This window comes from Armigeres subalbatus, chromosome 1 (genome assembly GCF_024139115.2).
Source record: "Armigeres subalbatus isolate Guangzhou_Male chromosome 1, GZ_Asu_2, whole genome shotgun sequence".
In the NCBI taxonomy this organism is placed as follows: domain Eukaryota; kingdom Metazoa; phylum Arthropoda; class Insecta; order Diptera; family Culicidae; genus Armigeres; species Armigeres subalbatus.
This window is the reverse complement of record NC_085139.1, coordinates 87,628,045-87,652,311: the sequence shown is the minus strand read 5'-3', so window position 1 is coordinate 87,652,311 and position 24,267 is coordinate 87,628,045. Positions and strand designations below refer to the sequence as shown.

At 37.2% G+C, this 24,267-nt stretch overlaps 1 protein-coding gene across 1 annotated transcript in view; it reads right to left on the bottom strand.

Annotated features, from left to right (window-relative positions):
* Positions 1–1,993: 1,993 nt before the first annotated feature.
* Positions 1,994–24,267, bottom strand: part of LOC134206328 (neurexin 1) — a 532,462-nt gene continuing 510,188 nt past the window's right edge. Inside the window, exons 17-23 of the mRNA XM_062682027.1 lie at positions 18,636–18,783; positions 17,691–18,448; positions 17,456–17,634; positions 17,220–17,391; positions 16,927–17,159; positions 3,692–4,010; positions 1,994–3,627 (exon numbers count right to left, since the gene is read on the bottom strand). Of these exons, the coding sequence (XP_062538011.1) occupies positions 2,489–3,627; positions 3,692–4,010; positions 16,927–17,159; positions 17,220–17,391; positions 17,456–17,634; positions 17,691–18,448; positions 18,636–18,783 (2,948 nt within the window). The 3' untranslated portion in view covers positions 1,994–2,488. The remainder of the gene's footprint in view (positions 3,628–3,691; positions 4,011–16,926; positions 17,160–17,219; positions 17,392–17,455; positions 17,635–17,690; positions 18,449–18,635; positions 18,784–24,267) is intronic.

Here is a 24,267-nt window from a genome sequence, read left to right as displayed (position 1 = left end):
TTCGTGAATACCGAAATGATCCAAACAGAGTCCCTTATAATATTACCACTCGATGGCCTTTCTATAGCCGAAAGCAGCTTTGAGCTAACACCGACCATCGAAGAAGTTAACATCAAAAACAGGAAATTCCTGGAGCATTTTACCATCCAAATTGGCACGTACTCGTCATTCACGATGTCCTCCATAAATTTCATACTGATTATCACCGTAACCAGCCTCATAGTCAGGAGAACGTGTTCCCAGAATCCTAAATCTGATCTTCAAAAGGTACAAACAGAGACGGCAGGAAACGCTAAACGAGGGAAACCGGAAAAGCTAACATCTCTTACGAATCGAGACGATTCTTATTTTAAGGGGGGAGTAGTTATTGAACCCACCCCCTCTACCACCAAATCGATCAATACCCTGGAGCATAAGCCTTTGACGATGAACCAAACCGATATAGACAATAATTAACTTCAGTGTGGAAATCGATAGGTTCAGTTGGCTTTTGCAGAGGTACTTATAGATTACCTTCTATTCTTTAAACTAACAAAAAGATTTTCAAATCATTCTCAATTTTACAAATTATCCGCAGAGTAACGATCTGATTGAAAAAAAAATTGAATCAATGATAATAAATATTAAAAGCAATCAGAATTGAATAAAAATATTTGAATAAAAAAAAACAATAAAAATATGTCCCACTCGATTATTTGTTACACTCCACTTTGAATGGTTTTTAAGATGGATCGCATAAAACTAATTAAATTTGTTGAAAATGTGACAACATTTTTTTTAATGAGTTGCTTGATTTTTCAATTTTATCGATGTTTGTCAACGTAAAAAACGTTTCATATCCCAGTTGAAAAGTAAATTCAAACGCATTTATGAAAATAACTCAAAAGCTCATGAAGTCAATGAAATGAGTGCACGTTTCGAATAGTCGAAAACAAGTTTAATAATCCGGCGGTTTTGGTAGTTCGAGTCTGACTTTTTCTCTCTTAGTTATGGGTCTCGTGCGCGCGCGCGCTCGCGCTCGCGTCGTTCAATAGTTAGAATTTGTTGTCTTGACTTTTGCTTACGTGATAGTGATTGTGTAAATAGTTTTTGGTTTCGTTTGCTGGCCCATTCACGAATTCCACGACCGCCTCCATTTTCCATTTGTGTACTCGGGGACATTTTTACATTGCGTTTTAAGATTTAGAAAAAGAGCTGCGAAACCACGGAATAAGGGGAGGCAAAACAGAGTCGATTGATGTTTCGTCATAAAGTTAAGTTTACGAAAAAACGAGTACATTTACCATTGGTTTTTTGTTGCTGAATGATTTTTTTTTCTTGAAGAGATTTGCTTGGATTAATTGGAACTATTAAAGGTCGTTCAAAATTACACGGTAGATCTTTCTTCTTCAACGTCGATTTTATCGTTTTTTTTTTGGTTTTTCACTTACAGTTTATAGTAGTCTTAAATTTTTGTGCAGAAAACAATTTGCTCGTTTAAATTTCGCTTTGTGAGTCGATCTCAAATATAGTTTTATTACGGTTGTAACTTTGTTTTATGGTGTGTATTTTGTGATTGCGTGTATTACACTTTTCATTCAACGTACGACACTGTTGGTTTGTTTCGATCGCTATCAATTGCGTAAACTATTTCAAAAATCAAAAGAATTGAATACGCTCCAGTTTCAACTCCGATATAAACTTCATCTACGGTGGAAAGACGAACACTCAAATATCGTCGTACATTTATCGGTTTGTAAAGGCGGATAACGAATGAAGCCTTTGAATAGAACTGGCGTTGGATTCGAATCACATTTATATAACCTAAAATTTTGGTAATGTACCTAAATCTCTTGTTTTTTGTTTGTAAATTCTGAATAAACAAGAACAATATTATGATTAGAGCTGAACATTAACAAGATCAACGAACGTAACATAAGGCGGACCATAACAAGAATTTTTCAATTGGGGTAAAATCTTCCTAGCAACGGGGATTGCAAACCTCATCCACAACTTTATGTTCTAAACACCACGTACAAACGCGCATTCATTTTTTTTGTCACACTTGTTACCTTGCCGTTCTAGTCTGTGTGGATGTATTCGTGTACTTTTCTTGTTGTGTGTCTATTTACAGTTTTCACTTATACCCTAGCTGGATGTGTTTGCTTGACCCAAATACTTTATCTTCCGACGCCGTTTAGTTCGTTTTCCCGTTAATTTAACGATTAATGATAGGTATGTGTTTGTGTGTTTGTCTTATCATTACTTTTTTTTTCTTTTGTTTGTATCATCACAATTGCATTATTAATTAATTATCGACTATAATTAATCAATGATAGGTATTAATGAGTCTGCCGTGGGTGACTTCGCGCTTGTGAGTGTGTGAGTCGCCTGTGTTATCCATTTCCAGTAACAGCGGAAACAAGGTTTTATAAATATAACGTCTCTGATGCGCGTGTGAGTGCGTTCATTCGTATGTGTATTTGTGAGAGAGCGTCCGAGAGCGGATTTAAACATACCACTCTTTGATGTCCTTGGAGTTGCGATTCTTCGGTTTCTGCGGTGGACCCATTCCTCCCGATTGCATACTGCCTCGATCACTGCCGTTGTATCCCATACTGGCAGCACTGCCACCGCTGCCCATTCCCATGGCCCCGCTTCCTCCCATGCCGTTTCCGCCGTTGTGATGGTGCCGTAAAGACCCATTCAATGGCACGTTACCGCCGTTTCCGTGATGTCCCATTCCACCGCCACCTCCGCCTCCTCCTCCTCCTCCGCCACTACTGCCATTGTAATGTGGAGGTTGCTGATGGTGCGGCTGTTGTTGATGCGTATTGTAGTGAGCATTGTGTGTATTGGTGTGCGATCCGCCCAACAACGCTGCACTTGGACCTGTGCCGTAAAGACCGCTCTTATCGTGCTCTGTCTTGTAAGAGCGATCTCCATTAGATTTGATCCACAGCACTAACAGAATAACCAATATGACGGCGATCAACGCACCCGCTACGATACCAATAATCATGGCAGTTCGCTCTTCGGCTTCTGAATTGATTCGACCACCTTTATGCTTCGGAACCCTTGTTGGTGGGAATGCCGGCGGATGGGCATTATAAGGTGGCTCTGGTTCCGGATTCGGTGGCTCCGACACTTTTACTGGCGGAGGCTTTCGCTGACCTTTGTTGGGTGGCTGCATTTCTGTACCATCTTCATCATCGGGTCCTCTATCTTCTATGACCTCGTCATCTTCTGTTGTTGTGGGCGCCTGAGGTTGCGTCGTTTCTCGGATATGATCTCGATCGCGGTCTCGATAGCTTATTGTAGTTTCAGACGGGGTCTGCTGTTGCGTTGTCGATCCATATGTGCTTGAACCCGACGTCGTACCCGTAGTGTACGTCGTTCGACTACTCGTTCCACTAGACGTGCCACTCGTTGTACCCGTCGTACCAATCGATACTGTTGTTCCGTAGCTACTTCCACTGGTTCCTGAACTGGTGCCGTAATTTGTCGTTCCACTACTCGTCATATCCATCTCCCGTGTCGTTTCGCTTGGGGCGTACGTTTCTGACCGACCTTGAGTCGTCAGCGTAGTTGTACCATCGGTTTTCTTGTCGAAGTCAACTGTGGTGTACGTAACGTCCGGACTCGTTTCTGCAATCATAAGACCCATCATAAAACCTCCGTTAGACTCATCTTCCCAAATGAACCAACTCACCTGAACTCTTAGCTGTCGAAGCGGTGAACACCTCCGTCACTTCACCGGATCCGGATCCATGTATACAGTCCTCGTCATCGCACAGTTTACCTTCGTCTTTCCTTCGGTTACCTTTGCCGGCTCCGCTTCCGCCTCCAGTGGCGCCCGCTGCCGCCGTCGTTTGCTTAGTCGGTGGAACGTACACCGGTGTGATGATGTCGTCTCCGCTGCCTGTTTCGAACGGTGGCGTACACTCGTCTTCGTCATCTCCGCGGCAACCGGATCCGGCCCCGCTGAAGATCAGATCGTCGATGACGCCGGGGTAGCCGCTAGCCGGAGTCTTGAAAGTGATTGAGGAGTTCTTCAATTAACATTCATGGAAGGGGGATTCAAGGGCGGACCGCCGTTGGCGATCCGCTTTCATGGTATTTTTAGATAGAACACACGAATGGATATTTTGTTAGGTGAAAGAGAGACAGTAAGGTATTCAGAAAAATGCGGTAAGCGAAATATGTTATCAATGTAATTATAGACAATAGTGCGAGGTGATGCAGAATGGTAAGCATTACAAATTCTACGGTATTGTGTTTGAGAGTTTGTGATTTGCGATAAGGAGTAGTGTGCATAATGGCGTAAAAGGATTATTTGCGGCGATGCTGTGAAGTGAGTATAAATAAAATAATGTTCATTGGTTTAAGGACTTTAATGAAATGTACAAAAGTATTAACGTTAGTTTATTTAAATTTAACAGCCAATTTTAGTACTCTTGTGTGGTTCACTATTGCGTGTTGGAGAATATTATTTCGGTGACATGGGGCTAATTTTCTAATAACTTATTTCTCGATTCGGGATGTATTATGAACAAAGATTGTTTGAAGAATCCTGTTGCCAACAGATTCTTGACCTTAATCATTTGACATAAATTTGGCTCCAGTGTCAACGATTTCCGATATAGAGAAATGTGCTTTTGGAAAAAGGTTGTTCAAAAATTAAAATTTAGTCCTATGGCACCGACATCACAAGTTTATGAAAAAATAAATGCAAAAAATGAAAGATGAATTCAGTTAGTTTATGCTATTTTAGTATTACTGTACTGTTCTGTGCTGTGTTTCTTTGTGATTTTTGTAAGAGATCTGAGGAAGTTACAAAGAGTAGAGCGTTCTGTGAGTGTGCCAGTTGGTGGATTGAAGGAGAAAGTGTTCAGAGTTTGTACTTTGTTTGTAATTGTTCGAACAAACGTGAGCTGGTGGCGTTCGTTTGATGAGGGTAATAACGAGAAGATAAGAAGATTTGATTGCAGCTGGTTTACAAATTATAAAGAAAAAACAATCATGCACGTTTGTTTACTGGTCGTAATTTTTAGGGGTCCTGCTTCTCGTCTGTGTCTGGATGGGTATTGAAAGTAGTTTGAATTTTAAACAAAACTTGCATAGTTTTAAAAAATCAAGCCGAAAACATCTCTCTGTAACTGAATGGATCACCGTTTTCGAATCAATCCTTGGCTTGTTGCGCAACGGATATACTTTAATGGGATTCTGATTTTCGAACACCAGTGATCCATCAAATATTTAATTATTTACAGAACTGTGTGGAAATTGCAAACCGCAAATAAATTAATATAAATTCCAACTCTGAGCATATTTTAAACAGATGCCTGAATTAGCGAGGAAAGAGAAAAGCACGTAATTACTGTTCAATATAGTTTCGTTATGGGTGAAACGTGAAATTTTTCAACATCATTTATTCAGAACTATCATTATATGATCAAGGGTGCATTTTTTTCGAATATTAGCTTGAATATTAGTAACAAGCTAACAAACAACGTGTTATGTTACACAGTGTTTAATTTATCAATTTATATTCATCACGGACATCTTCATAAACATTTAGTGACATTGCCACAACGAAGAAGTCAGTTTCAAATAATAAGCGCCTATTGCATGGGTTACCAATCCTCTCTTTCAATTGGATAGTAAGCAATTGATAATTTTCATCAAGATCAAAGCACCAAATTAACATTTCGGCTCCGTAAAATGTTATCCACTTCCTGAGCACACCAAATGAACAAATTGAAACAAAAAATGCGACAGCTCAGAGAGCACATTCCAAATTGTATGGTAAAAAATCATAAAGCATTGCCGCCACCTTGCCTTGGTATGGAATGGATTTGGATAGAATTGATCTTTCCAGTCGAAAATTTTTATTTGCTTTATCAATTCTTTAATTTATTTAAGGCCAACTTTCCCAAAGAACCCATACTTGAATTAGATTTGGATTGGTATTGAATTTGGTGTAGATTTGGATTTTATTCGGATGGAATTTGGAACGATTCGATTTGGATTAGATCTCGAATGGATTTGGACTGGATTTGTTTTGGTTTCAGATAAGATTGGATTGGATTTAATTTGGATTATATTTGAAATGGATTTGGGTTTGGATTGAATTTATTTCAGATTTTGATTGAATTTGGATCGGATTTGAATTAAATTGAACCGGATTTAGATTAGATCTGTTTTGGATTTGGATTGGAATTGGATTAGATTTGAATAATATTTAGATTTGCTTTGTAATGGATTTGACTAAGTAAAGATTTTTGAATGCATTTGGGTTAGATTTGGATTGGATTCGATTAAAATTGTATATGGATTGATTTTGAATTGGATTCGGATTGTGTATGGATTGGTTTCGATTTAGATCTGGATTGAAGTTAATTTGGAATTTTATTGAATTTGGGCTTTAATTGGTTTGGATTTGTATTGAATTTGTTTTGGATTTGGATTGAATATGGATTGGATTTGTATTCAATTTCGATTTTATCTGGACTATTATATTTTGATTGGATTTGTATGGATGGCTAGATGGGTTAGATTCGGATTGGATTTGTATGCACTTTGGATTAGTTTTGGAATCAACTTGGAGATGTGGAATTGATTGGATTGAATTTGGATTTGCTATGAAATGAATTTGAAATCAATTCAGATTGAGTATGGATTTGATTTGGATTAAATGTAGATTAGATTTGAATTGGGGGTGAATCGGATTTGGATTGCATTTGGATTGTATATGGCTTAGATTTGGATTGAGTATGATTTTTTTTTGAATTAGAATTAGAATTTGAATTAGATTTTGTATTTGAGTTAGATTTGGATTGAAAATTGATAAGAATTGAATTTGGATTGGATTTGGATTAAGTTCGGATTGGTTTCGAATTAGACTTAGATTGGATTTGAAATGAATTTGGATTAGATTTGTAATGGCTTTGGAACGAATTTGAGTTAGATTTGAATCAGATTAAAATTTATTTTGGTTTGAACATGGATGGATTTGATTCGAAATGGTTTTAGATTGGATTCGATTTGGATGTGGATTGGAAGTAATTTGGATTTGGATTGAATTTGGGTTTGATTTGGATGTGATTTATTTTAAATTTGTATTTAATTTGAGATGGATTACATTTTGAATGGAATTGGATTCGATTTGGATTGAATTTGGACAATATTTAGATTGGATTTTGAATTAATTTGGATTTGATTTGGAAAGGCTTGGAATAAATTCGTACTAGATTTGCATTTAATTTGGATTTAAATAATATATATAATAAGATTGGCTTTGGAATTAATTTAGATTAGATTTGGAATGGTTTTGAAAAAAACTTGAATTAGATTTGGATTGGATTTGAATTTAATTTAGTCTGAATATGAATTTAATTTAAATCTGATTAGGATTGGACTCAATTGGATTTAGATTCTTATGGAATTTGAATTGATTTATGATTAGATTTGAATTGAATTTCGATTTTGGATAACATTTCGAATGGATCTGGATTGCATTTGGTTTGAATTTGTGTTATATTAATATTGGATTCAACTTCTATTGAAATTGATTCTGTGTTAGTTTTTGATTGGATTTGATTTGGATTTGGATTCGTTTTGGGTTGAATTTGGATTAGATTTGAATGGAATTTAGGTTGGAATTTAATTGAATTTAGATTTTACTGAATTTTGGATTTGATTTGGATTTTATTCGTTTTGGATTGGACTTTGAAGGGATTTGAACTGGATTTGGTTTGATTTTTCATTAGATTTGTATTGAATCTGGATTATATTTGGATTGGATTTGTATGGAGTTTGAATTTTGATTAGTTTTGGATTGAATTTGGAGATGCGGAGTTTATTGGATTTGGATTGAGTTTGGAATGAATTGAGGTTGGGCTTTTATCGACTTTGAAATCAATTTGGATTGAGTATGGATTTGATTTGGATTAAATTTTGAGGTAATGTTTAGTGGAGTGAGGATTTTCATTCATTCTTTTTTCTTCTTTCTTCTGTATTGCTTATTCTTTCTTCGATATTCTCTCTTGACTTTTGTTTCCTTCTTCCTTTTGCCATCTTCCTTTTTTTCTGTCTTCCTTCTTTCCTTCTTCTTTATTCCTTCCCTTTCTTAACTCTTCCTGCTTTTTTATCCTTCTTCAATTTTTCATTCTTCTTTATTCTATCTTTCTTCTCCTTCTTTTTTCTATCCTTCTTCTTCCTTTTTCTTGCTGCTTCAATCTACCATCTTCTCACTTCCTTCTTGCTTCTTTCTTCCTTCTTCCTTTTTTCTTTCTCCTGCAGTCTTCAGCCTGCCTTCTTCGTTTTTCCTTCTTTCTTCGCAATTTTTCTTTCTCTCATTTCATTCTTCCTTCTTCTCTCCCTTTTTTCTTCCTTTTTCCTTTTTCTTTCTTCCTTCTGCCATCTTATTTCTTCTTGTTTCTTCTTTTTTCTTTCTGCTTTTTTTTCTGTTTCCTTTTTTTTCTTTCTTCTTTTCTTTTTCATCCTTTTTCTATCTTCTTCTTTTTTTCATATTCCTTCTTTTTTTTCTTCTTCTTTCTTTCTTCTTTTTAATTCCTTCTTTCTTCTTCATTCTTTTTTCTTATTCCTTCTTACATCGTTCTTCCATCTTTCTTCTTTCTTATTCCTTCTTCTTTCGTTCTTCCTGTTTTATATTTTCTTACTCCTTTCTTCTTTTTCTTATTCTTTTCCTTTTTTTCTCCTTTTCTTTTTTGGTATCTTTCTTTCTTCGTTTTTCCGTCTCTCTTCTCCCTTCTCTTTTTTTTCCTTCTTTCTTCTTTCTTCTTCCTTTTCCTTTTCTTTTCTTTCTTTCTTCCTGTTTAGTTATTCCTTCTTCCTTTTCTTTTTTTCTTCTTCCTTCTTTTTCCATCCATTCCATCCATCTTCCTTTTTTATTTTATGAATTCTTTCTTTCTTCTTTTTTCCGTCTTTCTCCTTCCATATTTCTTTTTCCTTCTTCTTTTTTCATTTATTCTTTTTCCTTCTTCCTTCTTTCTTTTTCCTTCTTTTTTCTTCCTTCTTCTTTTTCTTTTTTCTTTTTCCTTCTTTTTCTTTCTTACATCCATTTTCCTTCTTTCTTTTCCTTGACTCTTTCTTCTTTCTGCTACTTGCCTGCTTTCTTATTCTTTCTGATAGCTTCTTTCTTCTTTATTCCTTCTTCTTTATTCGTTATTCATCCTCGACTCTTGCTTCCTTTTTCTTTCTGCTGTCTTCCTTCTTTTTTCTGCCTTTTCCTTCTTTTTTTTCATTTTCCTCCTTTTTTCCTTCTTACGTCTATCTTTCTTCGTTCTTTCTTCTATTTTTCTTCTTCTCTTTTCTATCTTTATTCTTCAATCTTCCATCTTCCTACTTCCTTCTTTCTTCCTACTTTCTTTCTTTTTCTTTCTTCCATCTTCCCTTTTCTTTTTTCTCCTTCTTCTTCTTTCTTCTTTCCTTTTTTCTTATGTTTTCTTCTTTCCTTTTTTCTTCTTTCTTTTTAATTCTTCCTTCCTTTTTCCTTATTTCTTATTCCTTCTTCTATCTTTCTTCCTTTTTTTCTTATTTTTTCTGCTTTGATTCTTTCTGTTTTCTACCTTCTTCTTTTTCTTATTATTTCTTCTTCATCCTTATTTCTTATTTTTCTTCCTTTTTTATTTTTTTGTATTCCTTTTTTCTTTTTTTCGTCTTTCTTCTTCCTTCTCTTTCTTTTTTTTTCCTTCTTCTTCTTTCTACCTTTTTCCTTCTTACTTCTTCTTTCTTCGTTCTTATTTCTTCCTTTCACCTTCTTAGTTATTCCTTTTTCCTTTTTCGCCTTCTTACTTATGCGCTGCGCACAAACCGAAATAAGATATCTCATGCAAATGCTGACCGCCCCGACGGCTCTCTCACGCAGCAGCAAATTTCTTGTTGTTTCCTTTTTATTTCTTCTTTTTTTCTTTTTCTTTCTTCCTTCTTCCATATTGTTTCTTCTTTCTTCGGTATTTTTCTTGACTCTTGATTCCTTCTTCCTTTTGCCATCTTCCTTTTTTTCTGTCTTCCCTCTTTCCTTCTTCCTTCTTTTTAATTCCTTCCCTTTTTTATCTCTTCCTTCTTTTTTCTCCTTCTTTATTTTTTCCTTCTTCTTTATTCTATCTTTCTTCTCCTTCTTTTTTCTATCCTTCTTCTTCCTTTTTCTTGCTGCTTCAATCTACCATCTTCTCACTTCCTTCTTGCTTCTTTCTTCCTTCTTCCTTTTTTCTTTCTCCTGCAGTCTTCAGCCTGCCTTCTTCCTTGTTCCTTCTTTTTTCGCAATTTTTCTTTCTCTCCTTTAATTTTTCTTCTTCTCTCCCTTTTTTCTTCTGTTTTCCTTTTTCTTTCTTCCTTCTGCCATCTTATTTCTTCTTGTTTCTTCTTTTTTCTTTCTGCTTTTTTTTCTGTTTCCTTTTATTTCTTTCTTCTTATCTTTTTCATCCTTTTTCTATCTTCTTCTTTTTTCATATTCCTTCTTTTTTTTCTTCTTCTTTCTTTCTTCTTTTTAATTCCTTCTTTCTTCTTCATTCTTTTTTCTTATTTCTTCTTACATCGTTCTTCCATCTTTCTTTTTCCATCTTCCTTCTTCTTATTCCTTCTTCTGTCGTTCTTCCTGTTTTCTGTCTTCTTACTCCTTCCCTTTATCTTATTCTTTTCCTTTTTTTCTCCTTTTCTTTTTCGTTATCTTTCATTCTTCGTTTTTTCGTCTTTCTTCTTCCTTCTCTTTCTTTTTCCTTCTTTCTTCTTCCTTTTTCCTTTTTCTTTCTTCCTTCTTCCTTTTTAGTTATTCCTTCTTCCTTTTCTTTTTTTCTTCTTCCTTCTTTTTCCATCCATTCCATCCATCTTCCTTTTTTATTTTATGTATTCTTTCTTTCTTTTTTCCGTCTTTCTCCTTCCTTCTTTCTTTTCCTTCTTCTTTTTCATTTATTCTTTTACTTCTTCCTTCTTTCTTTTCCTTCTTTTTTCCTTCTTCTTTTTCTTTTTTCTTCTTCCTTCTTTTTCATGCTCACATCCATTTTCCTTCTTTCTTCTCCCTTGACTCTTTCTTCTTTCTGCTATTTGTCTGCTTCCTTATTCTTTATTATTGCTTCTTCTTTATTCCTTCTTCTTTCTTTGTCATTCACCCTTGACTCTTGCTTCCTTTTTCCTTCTGCTGTCTTCCTTCTTTCCTTCTTTTTTATCGTTTTTCTTCTTTCTTTTCTCTTTCTTCTTATGTCTATCTTTCTTCATTCTTTCTTCTATCTTTCTTCTTCCTTTTTCTTTCTTACCTCTTCAATCTACCATCTTCCTACTTCCTTCTTTCTTCTTCCTTTTTCTTTCTTCCTTCTTCCCTTATCTTTCTTTCTCCTTCTTCTTCTTTCTTCCTTCCTTCTTCCTTATTTTTTCTTCTTTCTTTTTCCTTCCTTCTTTTTTCTTCATCCTTTCTTCTTCCTTCTTTCTTTTTCCTTCTTCTATTTCTTCAATTTTTCTTCTTTCTTATACTTCCTGCTTTGGTTATTCCTGTTTTCTATCTTCTTCTTTTTCAATTTTTTTTTCTTCCTTATTTATTATTTTTCTTCCTTTTTTCTTTTTTGTATTCCTGTTTTCTTCCTTTTTTCGTCTTTCTTCTACCTTCTCTTTCTTTTTTTTTCTTCTTCTTCATTCTGCCTTTTTCCTTCTTACTTCTTCTTTCTTCGTTCTTATTTCTTCCTTTTACCTTCTTAGTTATTCCTTTTTCCTTTTCTTTTTCCCCTTCTTACTTATGCGCTACGCACAAACCGAAATAAGATATCTCATGCAAATGCTGACCGCACCGACGGCTCTCTCACGCAGCAGCAAACTTCTAGTTGTTTCTTTCTTGTTTCTTTCTTATTTCTTCTTTTTTTCTTTTTCTTTCTTCCTTCTTCCATATTTTTCTTCTTTCTTCGATATTCTTTCTTGACTTTTGCTTCCTTCTTCCTTTTGCCATCTTCCATTTTTTCTGTTTTCCTTCTTTCCTTCTTCCTTCTTCTTTATTCCTTCCCTTTCTAATCTCTTCCTTCTTTTTTCTCCTTCTTCAATTTTTCATTTTTCTTTCTTTTATCTTTCTTCTCCTTTTTTCTATCTTTCTTCTTCCTTTTTCTTTCTTGCTTCTTCAATCTACCATCTTCCCACTTCCTTCTTGCTTCTTTCTTCCTTCTTCCTTTTTTCTTTCTCCTGCAGTCTTCAGCCTTCCTTCTTCCTTTTTCCTTCATTCTTCGCAAATTCTCTCCTTTAATTTTCCCTTCTTTCTTCTCTCTATTTTTTTCTTCCGTTTTCCTTTTTCTTTCTTCCTTCTGCCATTTTATTTCTTCTTGTTTTCTCTTTTTTCTTTCTGCGTTTTTTCTGTTTCCTTATTTCTTCTTTCTTCTTATCTTTTTCATCCTTTTTCTATCTCTTTTTTTTTCATATGCCTTCTTTTTTTCTTCTTATTCCTTTTTTCTTCCTTCTTTATAATTCCTTCTTTCTTCTTCATTCTTTTTTCTTATTTTTTCTTATATCGTTCTTCCATCTTTCTTCTTTCTTATTCCTTCTTTCGTTCTGCCTGTTTTCCATCTTTTTGTTCCTTTCTTCTTTTTCTTATTCTTTTTCCTTTTTTTGTTCTATTTTGTTATCTTCCTTTCTTCGTTTGTTTCGACTTTCTTCTTTCTTCTTTCTTTTCCTTCGTTCTTTTTTCTTCCTTCTTAGTTATTCCTTCTTCCTTTTCTTTTTTTGCTTCTTTCTCATGCTTCCATCCATCTTCCTTTTTTATTTTTTGTAAGGTACCCCGGGGCAAGTGAAAATACGGGGTAAGTGGGTACTATGGCTGTTGATTAATCGGTGAACGTTTCTAATGGTAACAATGTTCTAGAAAGATGAAGCAGAATGAATCGCCTGATTTGAGCGTGCTTACACAGCGGCACACTAAGAGTTAACTTTTGGAAATCAGTATGGCGAAATGGCATCTAATATTTAATATCTCGAGCATAAGCAACTTAATCGAAAAAATATTTGGTAGGCATAGTAACGGACACCTTCCTACACCAAATAGGTACCAAATAGTTGTTCGTGAAAAGTTCCTAATGTTGAGAAAACCCGCGTTAGATGTCTTTCGCCATACAAATTTCTGGCGGTTAACTCATGCTGGCTGTTTGCGCATATACGATAGCGCCAGGATGTGGCAGCGGCGAGTAGAAAATCAGCCACTGCCAATAATTCATTATCAACGAATTCGCCTGACACAAAAAATGAAATCAAAACTATTTGCGGCACCATACTAATGGTATTGTTTAATCATGACTTTAAACTACCGGCAAAATCTATTACTTTTATTTTAATTCAATGGATTTCCAACAAAATAGTCGTTTCTAAATTCATCATTGATGTGGAAAGTGAATATTTTGAGCAATTAAATAATGAATCGACTGCTTTGAGCGTGCTTACAGCGGCACACTAGGAGTTAACTTTCTGAAATCAGTATGGCGAAAGGCATCTAAGGTTCGATTTCTCCAAATTAAGCACTTTAATCGAAAAAATATTTGGTAGGCGTAGTAGCGGACACCATCCCTCATAACCGGTACCAAATAGTTTTTCATGAAAAGTTCCTAATTTTGAGAAAATCTGCGTTAGATGTCTTTCGCCATACAAATTTCTTGCGGTTAACTTTCGCTGGCTATTTGCGCATATACGATAGCGCCTGGAAGTGGAAGCGGCGAGTAGCAAATCAGCCACTGCCAATAATTCATTGTGTGACATCAAAAACTATTTAAAAGTTTTTATTAAAGCCAAAATCGGCAATTTTCTTTTTCCGTTGATTTTTAACATACATGGGGCAAGTGGGACATATTTGAACAACATTTTCGATAGAGCCATTTCACCTGTTTTTAGATTGTTGTCTAGTGAAGAATAACTTCGACACTCTTATATCATATGGATCTGAATCAAATGCAGTTGATATCGTTGGTTTAGTTGTTAAGAAGTAATGTACAGTTGATTTACCAAATGTGTATTTTGCTTTCTGAAAATTATCTCCCTCATGGATAAGAGCAATGGTTATAGCTATGCAATTTTTTTTTCCGTTTATAGTGCAAACAATCTATTTACCCTACAATAGATCAACAGGTTTTGTCTTGTGTTTTGTGATTTTTAAACTTCGCATCAAATTAACAGATTTTCAGATAAATAAAGTGCTTAAGACATAAATTGGCCATTTCGTTCTATTACAAATTTACAACACCACCTGAATAAAAACGTTCCTTTTGAAGTTCTAATTTATGAAATAATTTATGTTAAACAGAGAAACATTCATTCGAAAAGTGAACAAAGATTTGCTTATCTCTTCCATCTAGCACGTTTGGTTAGAAAGTGAGCTAATGTAAAACCAGACAACAGACAATTAAACAGTTAACTGGCTGTTGTCTTGTTTTTATATCTGCTAACATTGTAATCCCTTTTTTGCCAAAAACAAAAGTCTGACAAGCAATAAAACTCCATCCATGATCTGAAATACTACGACTCAGAAATTACATGAACATTATATCTACATTCTTCAAATTAGCTTCGTTCGACAGTATAGAGCAGAATAGGTCCCACTTGCCCCGTTTGAAGGGGTAAGTGGGTCCCACAGGTAAATTTATTTATGTCACTACCAATATTTTTGTAACTGAATAAATGGCTTACAACACGTCTACACTTCAACAACGGAAGCATATAATGATGTATCCGTGGTTAATGTCCTGAAATACCCTGTTTTCTAAGTATGCGTTAGCGATTTTGCTGAACTAGCGTTTTTTTAGGTCCCACTTGCCCTGGGGTACCTTATTCTTTTTTTCTTCCTTTTTCCGTCTTTCTTCTTCCTTCTTCGTTCTTTTTCCTTCTTGCTTTTTCCTTTATTCTTTTTCCTTCCTCTTTCTTGCTACTTCCTTTTTCCTTTTTCTTTCTTCCTTATTCCTTTTTTTCTTCTTCCTTCTTTTTCATGCTTACATCCATTCTCCTTCTTCTCCTTTCTTCTCCCTTGACTCTTTCTTCTTTCTGCTATTCGTCTGCTTCCTTATTCTTTATTATTGCTTCTTCTTTCTTCGTCGAATTAATTTGAATTTAAATTGTATTTGAATTTAATTTGAATTTAAATTGTATTTGGGTTGGATTAGTTATAATTGTATTTGGGTTGGATTTTGAATGTAATTGATTTGGGTTTGTATGGAGTTTCGATTAGATTTGCATTGGATCCGGATTAGATTTTGATAGGATTCTGGATTTGTATAAGATTAGGATTAAATGTGAATTTGATTTGGATTGGGCTTGGATTGACGTTGAATTTGTTTCGATGTAAATTTGGATTGGTTACGAATTTAATTTGGATTTGATTTGGATTACATTAATTTCGAATTTGGATTAGCTTTGGATTAGATTTGGAATGAATTCGGGATGGATTTGAATAAAATTAGGATTATTTTTGGATGGATTTTGGATGTATTTGGATCGGATTTGGTTTGAATTGGGATCTAATTTTGATTTGAATAGTATTATATTTTAATTTTAATTGAGTTTGGATTGGATTTGGGTTGGATTTCGAATTCATTTGGATTGATTTGATATGAATTGGAATGTAATTGAACTTCATTTGAATGACATTCAGATGATATTTGAATTGCATTTGGATTGGAATTTTTGGATTTGGATTCGATTTTTATTGGATCTGCATTGTATATGGTGTGAATTTTGATTGGATTTTGATTTCATTTGGATTTGATTTGGATTAGGTTATGATTGGATTTAGGTTTGGTTTGGAATGGAGTTTGGTTTAATTTAGATTTCATTTTCATTGAGTTTAGATTGGAAATGGATTTAGCTTCGTTCGGATTCAGACTTAGATTGTGTTTGGATTGAATTTAGATTCATTTGGGATTTAATTGTCGTTGAATTTGGATGGGATTGATATCGAATTTGGATAAGATGTTTTTTGGATTTGCTTTGAGTTAGATTTGTATTTTTATTGGAGTAGGATTTGGGTTGATTTCAAATTGGAATTTGATTAAAATTGGGTAGGATTTAGTTTTTGTATAGATTGGTGTTGGGTTGGTTTTGGATTGAGTTTGGATTGACTTTGAACAGAATTTTGATTTAATACGGTTTGGTTTTGAATTTAATTGAGACTGATAAGATTTGAAAACGAAGCCAAATTATATTCATTTGTTTAGTCTAATAGTTCAGTCATTTAGATAAGCAAGTCGCCAACTCATCAGTCTGAGCCCAATGTAGTTCTAATAACATTCCGGTGCTTGGACTGTTATGAAGTGGCGCTGACACATCGGTTTATTGGTAATTAAAATATAGACATTTGACAACTGGGAATAAATTAGTAATTACTTTCTCTTCACTTTCCTCTACTAAAACAGTGGAATATCCAGTTAATCGCGCTCAACAGAATCATGTGGTTATTTTTGTTAAGGTCCTTATATATATATTCACATGTTTATTGGTGCATTGGAAATCTTGAAAATGGTGCATATTACAAAGACACTCAGCTATTCGATTAGTTCGATATTCGCAAAAGGGACAGCACAAAACAGACATTTACACTTCTAAGAAAGATAAGAACAAAATGGGCAACCACATCAGCATCACATTTCCTTGAATGGCCGTCAAACGAAATGGAGCAACGCTGATGCGTGTCAGGAAATCTGGTCTGAAACTAAAGAGCGCAAATGAGGAAGCGAATAAAGATCAATAGTTTTTTGCTGAATACGGAAAAGTTAATGCGTAAATTTTGCACTATTGATCGATGATTTTCACTAGAGAGAAAGAGAGCGCCGAATGAAACCGAAACAATCAGAACTGATACAGAAGAGGAGTATCGACAAACTTAAACAATAAAGAGCGACTGGTTGTCTTGGTTGATTTTTAAATAATTTGATCTTAGATTGAACGGTCGTCGAATTGCTTTTTGTTTAAAATTCTAACCTGCTGCATTCTTTGGTCATTTCTATCTAAAACGCCAGTTACCAATTGTACATCGCCCCGCATGTTGATGTGGGGGTCTCGTTCTGCCGCCAGGTCCAGTACTCGTAGCCGGTTTACCGAGAGGCCGGCGATCACTCCGCTGAACGGCCGCTCGATACGGGAGCGTCCGTTGCGGGAGATCTTACCGCCGACCTGGACGTTCGACATTGACGTGAAGCTGGTCGATTGGTGACCTGGAGCGGGAAATTCGGCGTTAGCTTGGTGGATGTTGGGCGTCTACAAACGATACATACCAGTAGGAAATAACGTCTGAACATTGTAGTCGTCGATCTGGAGCGTAGCGTTGGCTCCGGATCGGGTGAAGCGCACGATATGGTAATTATTGTCATTTACTTTGACACCGATCTCGCCTAGGGGAAGATCGTGTGATCCTATATTGTACACGATGAACACATTGCCCTCGACCTGTTTCAAATGATATAAAAGTTGGTTGTGGGTTAATATCAAAGTTAACGTGTTGGAAACCTACGATCTCCATTTCGATGTAATCCTGCGTCGTCAAGCTTTCGATTCGTAGTAGCACCGCGTCCGACTTAGTTGTTACGAAACCCAGTGCGACATTGTCCTCTTCCGTGTCAGGTTGCCGTCCAGGTGGGAAAGTGTATTGAATCAGCCCCTTGTTGGTGCCGAATTCATACGATATGGATTCTGAAATGAACAAATTGAGTCAAGTATTTGACATAACAACGCAAAAACCAACTCACCGTCGTAGCAGGTCGGTCCTGTAAACGAAGTCATGTCGCACTCGCAAGCGTACGCATTCCACTGCTGGACGCAGATCCCTCGGTTGGCGCAAGCATTCTGACTACATTTGGTGGGGCCTTCGCAGCCTGTCACGACCAGTGAACTCGGCACCACTGCGTCCTCTGTCAGACTTGGCGTCGTATCGGCCAAGTCCACGGAGGCCATGCAACCCTCGAAACCATTTCGGGAAGCTATGCTCGACGGCAATCGCGAGTACATGTCCTTAAAAACACCGCCTACGTATAGGATTCCTTCCAACTCCAGGTGCATATTGTTTCCGCTGGCAGTGTAGATTTCGATGGATTCATCAACCGCCAAGGTATGCGTTTTGGGTCCCGGTCGTCGAATACTGACCGAGTGCCACCGATTGTCGTTCATGTGAATCCTGGCTTTGTCCCGAATTGTGATTGGTCCGTCACCCAGATCGAATACGTAATGGATGTGACCGTTGACCAGTTCCACGGCTACGAAGTCGCTTCGTTTGCCACCGTTGTAAAACAGCAGACCATTGGGTTCCAGAGTTTTGAACCGGAAATCGATGAACACGGACGAGTACGCCTTCAACATTGGCAAACCAACGTACGAATGCTTCGATCGGAAAGTCGCTGGCAGGTACGGCGACCCCGGTGGAGAGTTGATGAAGCGTGCCGTCAGCTTGAAGGTTGTTGTTGGTAGCGCGGAAAGTTCCGGACCAAGCGTCTTGACAAGATCGATGTAGCTGAGAAATAGATGTGGATATAACCTGTTGGTATTCTTCTTCCAGTAATATTGTTACTTAACCGAAGAAAGTAGTTAATCAGTTATTATGAGCAGAAAACCCTTAGAACCGCCCTAAATTGTATTCTTCATTGATAATCATTAATGAAAAAACTAAAGATAAGATCATTCGAACTCCAGAAACTCACCGGTGTCCGTTATAGACGAAACCTTGCAGCTGCCCGACGAAGTTCGGCATTGCGGCTGTCATCTGGATCTCCTCCTCGGCGTGGAACAACCCGCCCAGATGCAGCGACTTCACCTCTAGAGTGCTGTGCCGGCCGAGGATTGCTTCCGCTAGATTTTCGGTATTTGGTTTGATCATTGGGACGCGCGTGATAGGGTGTGGGTTTGTGAGTGTGTTTGGTTCGGCGCGTGTGTGTTTGTGTTTTTTCAAATTATTGTGCCGCCATGTGGTGAATAAAATGCCACGTGTGGTTTTGGTTTCGCCGGCGATCATTTCGATGAAGGAAAGGAAATTACAATGTGAAAGTGACATAAAATGGAGACAGAAAGAAACACACAGAGAAAATGGAAGAAAGAGATAAGAAGAGAAAGAAGAGGACACATTCTAGTAAAAACGATGAACAGTTTCGTTTCTCCTCTCTGCGTTCGAGAGAGAATTTCGCATATTGGTAAATAAAAAAACTTTTCATAATGCATATCATATGGGTTTATTACTAAAAGGCAATCTTGTGAAACTTGCTTGGGGTTGAAAGGCTGTTTTGTTTGATTTGATTTGTTCTGATTGGATTTTGACAGGGTGGTGGCCGTGAAATAGTGGAGAAGTTCCGACTGGGAGTGGTGAGTTTGGGTGTTCGAGGGGATCGATGGGGCGTGTTCACAGGTGACGGTTTGGTCTTACACACACAAAAAGCGTTCCGTTCTTGTTGTGCACCGGAAGAACTAAACAGAGTGCCAGATTTGTGGATTCCGATCATTGGAAGGAAACACAGGTAAGGGAAAATCAAACAATATTCAGCCGTAAAAAAAGCGGAACTAATTTGCCTTATGAAATTGCTTCTGAGGATGATGATCTCTATTGCCATACCATAACAATAATAATAAAATGGTGGAAATGGTGTCGACGGCTGCTGTTCCGATAATGGAAGTGGATTCAGACAAAACGGTGCACATTTCAAAATTAGACTGTTAAACGTGGTTGGTGATGGGGGAATTCAGAGTTTTGTGCAGAGTATCTGGTGCTCTTTGGGTGACACGTGGTGAATCTGGGGTTTTCGTTCAAACGTTGTGTTATATTATTTGGGAGTGCATTATTTAGCATTCAAAAACGAACAGAACTGAAGTCGTTGAGGGTGCTTTGTGAAAAAAGGTACAAACAAACTGATAAGAATAAACAAATGAGTACAAAATCTATCTAAGGGTTGAATATTGGGAAAGTATTCTACATCATAGTTTTGCATTATAGTGATGATTGTGTGGATGATAACTACCATGAATAACTACCATGGAACAATATAAATATAAAAATAGATTGTAAAACAAAACGTGTTGTAGTTAAATATAACATAAGTAAAAATGTGAAGTAAATTCATCAGTCACTGGGGGAAGAATGTCTAGCATATTGTCGAAAGATGGAAGTGAGTCAAAAACAATTGAAACGAAGAACTGTCCGTTTAATTTTGAGTCGATTAAGGAGTATTATTGCCAAGCTTCTATAAAAGCTTTGTCTGAAATAGGAACCTTATCCAAGCAAATAGATTTTTTTGTAATATCTTACGCTATAGTATTATTCAAATCCCAAAGATGTATGTTTTTGCCTTTCTCGTACAACGAAGTTGTACCGAAAGGCTATCATTTCACTCCGAAAACGAACTTTTGATAGAAGCCTCTGAGACCCATAGTATCATATACCAATCGACTCAGCTCGACGAGCTGAGCACATGTCTGTCTGTCCGTGTGTATGTATGTGTGTATGTGTGTGTATTAGAACTCTTCATGTTTTAAAAAAGTATCAAAAATTCAACCGGTCAGCCCAGAGTCACAATTCTTATGCTAAAATAAGTCTCCTGTCAAATTTTCTGCTAATTCGGATAAAATTTCGAGGTGGCTCAAGTCGATTTAGTGTTTTTGGGCTATTTTCAATTTTGGAAAAAATCTAACAAGAGATATAAACGTCGAAAACTATCGCAACAACCTCTATACGAAAGCTTTTGGTGTGCTCTACAAGTCTTGTGAACATTGCGATTCGTTCCGTTCACGTTTTGTCCATGTTAAAGTGATTTTCAAACTTTTAAGTGCATAAAAATACTGTTTCCCCCAAAAGTCGTTGTTCTATAAAATTCTTGAGTTTATGACAAACAATAGTTAATTTATTTTATTATTATTCCTCTTTTTTCCCTGGAAATTTGAGTAATATAATTGCACATGTGCGATTTACCGTTAAATTCTTGAAAATCAGAAGCTGAACATTCGTCATAAATTTGCACGCTGAGATTTCTTCAAACAAGTTGTTCAAACAAAGAAGCTTCGATTTCACTTGTTACTAAGATGCACTCAATGTTAAAAGCATGGAGACATATGATGAAATTAACAAAATTTGGAAGTCGTTTGTTGCAAGCATCAAATATCATATGATTTAATTTATGTTTTGTTCGAACAACTTGCTTGAAGAAATCCTATCGTGCAAATTTATGACAAATGTTCAGCTTCTGATTTTTAAGAATTTAACGGTAAATCGCACATGGGCAATTATATTACTCAAATTTACAGGGAAAAAAGAGAAATAATAATTAAATAAATTAACAATCATTTGTCATAAACTCAAGAATTTTGTAAAACAACGACTTTGAGGGGGACAGTATTTTTATGCACTTAAAAGCTTGAAATCACTTTAACATGGACAAAACGTGAACGGAACGAATCGCAATGTTCACAAGACTTGTAGAGCACACCAAAAGCTTTCGTATAGAGGTTGTTGCGATAGTTTTCGACGTTTATATCTCTTGTTACATTTTTTCCAAAATTGAAAATAGCCCAAAAACACTAAATCGACTTGAGCCACCTCGAAATTTTATCCGAATTAGCAGGAGGCTTATATAAGCATAAGAATTGTGATTCTGGGCTGACCGGTTGAATTTTTGATACTTTTTGAAAACATGAAGAGGTCTAGTGTGTATGTGTGTGCACAAAAGCTATAAAAAACATTAGACAACTTTTCGTATAGTAATCCTTAACCGATTTTCTCGTAACAAGTTTCATTCGACAGGTCAGGTCAAAGCCTTGTTGATCACTATTAAATTTTATTACGATCGGTCATTGCGTTTAAAAGTTATGAAGAAAATGGTACATTGGACCATATAAACCCCATGTAAGGTTGGTGTCTTAACTAAATGCGTCTTAACTAAATTTGTTGCAGTTGCAACAAAAGTTGGAAATGTTGGGTGTTCAACTGGCTGCGGTTAAGGCATTTTTGCACTAAGCAAAATATCAACCGGAAAAAAATTGACTGCAGCGTCAAAAAAGTGAACGCGTGCAAGAGCGATTATGGCGGAAGGTGGAACCGGACCAGAAGGTGGAGGGGGGCTGCAGTAGTCATGGAAGGTACCGGGACTTTAGCTGCTCTGCCATGAACCGCATATCTGTTCCATCTTTGCTATTCCAATTCATATGGGACAAATATGCGATTCACGGCAGTATAGTGGCGTGCGAATTTACGAATTTGGAGAATCAGAGGCCTGCCTGTAAGGGGACGCGCTTGAGACAGACAGGAATAAGTTAGTTCTGCCTGATTCAGATTCGGATTGGCTTCGAACCTTTGGAATCTCTTCGGGAAACTAAAAAAGCTGCTGAAGGCGCTGCAAACAAAGGCGAGAAACGCTCCAGTGCCTACTATGTGTGGTGGTGTGGTAACTCCGCTAGCAATGATGGTTCTCCGTAGTTGCATGTCCGAAAGATTGTGAAACTATTGAGAACTTGTGCTACAGGTCCTAAGCTCTGGTAAAGGAGGAAGGTTGCGATGGCTGTTATTCATGGCCATCATGTAAAGCAAAAATGGATAAACCCCAATGCCAAGGTGTCATGCGACCCGTGCCGAGGGCTGAATGGTTGAGGGGGTTCTAAACATGCTCAACCGCGAACGGAGCCTGGGGTGCACCAGGGCGAACACCCCAGTAAGCAGCCCTTACTGCACTACGGCGGGGCACTGGTGCAGCGGACATTTATTTCCCTAGCTACTCGTGGGACCAAAATGAGTACAAATTCTACAAACAACCCTCAAGGTGACGACTGCCTCTCTCAGTCGTGTGAGAGCGAAGTGGAGAATACTCTGAGTCAGCTTGGCCTTACCGAAGACCAGCTACTCAGTAGTTCGCAGGAGAAGATGGAAATATCCTGCCCCTCAACGCCTATCTCCCGGAGCAGCACATGTTTCGACAAAGCTGATCCAGATCTTCAACCCCCCTCATCGATCGACTCCAACCTGCTGGACATGGTAGATAACGAAGATGATGGTATAAGGATCGTCATCAACCCCAAAAATCTTTAGCAAGTAGCAAAGGATCCAAAGATAACAAGGGTTCTACGGAAGCCAAGGGTGCTCGAGAAAGAAAATCCCACACTCACACACGCTCGCAGAGGCAGCAGCTTAGAACTCTCCGGGAGAAGGGAAAAGACCGGAATGAGGCCTTGTCCATAATCCTGAATAAGGAGAGCGAGCCCACTTCCTCAAAACGCTCGAGAAACGACCTAGACAAATCCGCCACAGAGGACCCCAAACAAAAAGGGTGAAGCACCATCTGGATCCGAGAGAGCGCGCCCACCAGTCCTCAAACCGCGCGCCTCAGAAAATGTGTCTGGACAACAAAACCCACCCATGAGGAAAACAGCTGGTATCATCTATGGTCAAAAGCGTGAAGGTCAGGATAATACCCAAAGACTTTCCCACCGTCCAACTCACTACAGCCCAGCTAGACCTTCTACAAGAAGCACTCCTGCTCAGAGTAGTTCAACAGCGAAACGAGCCAATAAAACCCAAATTCAACAACCTCATCTACAAGTCCGGTTACATGGTTCTAATCTGTAAGGATCAAGAGACTGCTGAGTGGTTAAAGAGAATATCCCCATCAATGAAACCCTGGGAAGGTGACGAGCTGATGGCAATGGACGAAGTGGCGATTCCACGTCCAGAGATGATCCGAGCATTCTTCCCACAAAGCTCCAGCTATGATGACGACCGAATAAAGGCTCTCATAGAAAGCCAAAATGACATCACAACAACTAAGGCTTGTTCGCGACAAAATCTGGACACCTTTAAACACGTATAACTTTTAAAATAGCTCATCAACGAGTGAAATATTTCGTAGATTGATGAATGTATGTGTGTACTTTCTAAAAATATATTTCTTATAAGTGTTACAAGTTCGTAGTGAATAATGGCGTCGAAGAAATTGCAGGTTCGGAAAGAATTGTGTGCAGTCGCAATTGAAATTCGGGTCTCTCGATCCAGAAACTGACTAAAAACATTTTGTTTTCATGTGAACACTGCTCAAAGCGATTTAAAATTTGTCGATGCTTGTTTGACAATATCTAAAACGTCAGAGAGTGGAACAAAAACGGATTTTATGAGCCACCAGAAGGATACGAGCTCGAAACAGATTCTACTGAGGATGCCAGATCATTCGGCACGTATTATTTCTTAGAAAATTCAAGTGTCACCAAGTTTCGTGCATACATCGAAGCATCGATAAGGAATGAAGCCATTTGAAGTGAAAAACGTACCGAAATAAACCAACAGCAGTTTATTTTTATTCTTAAAGTTAT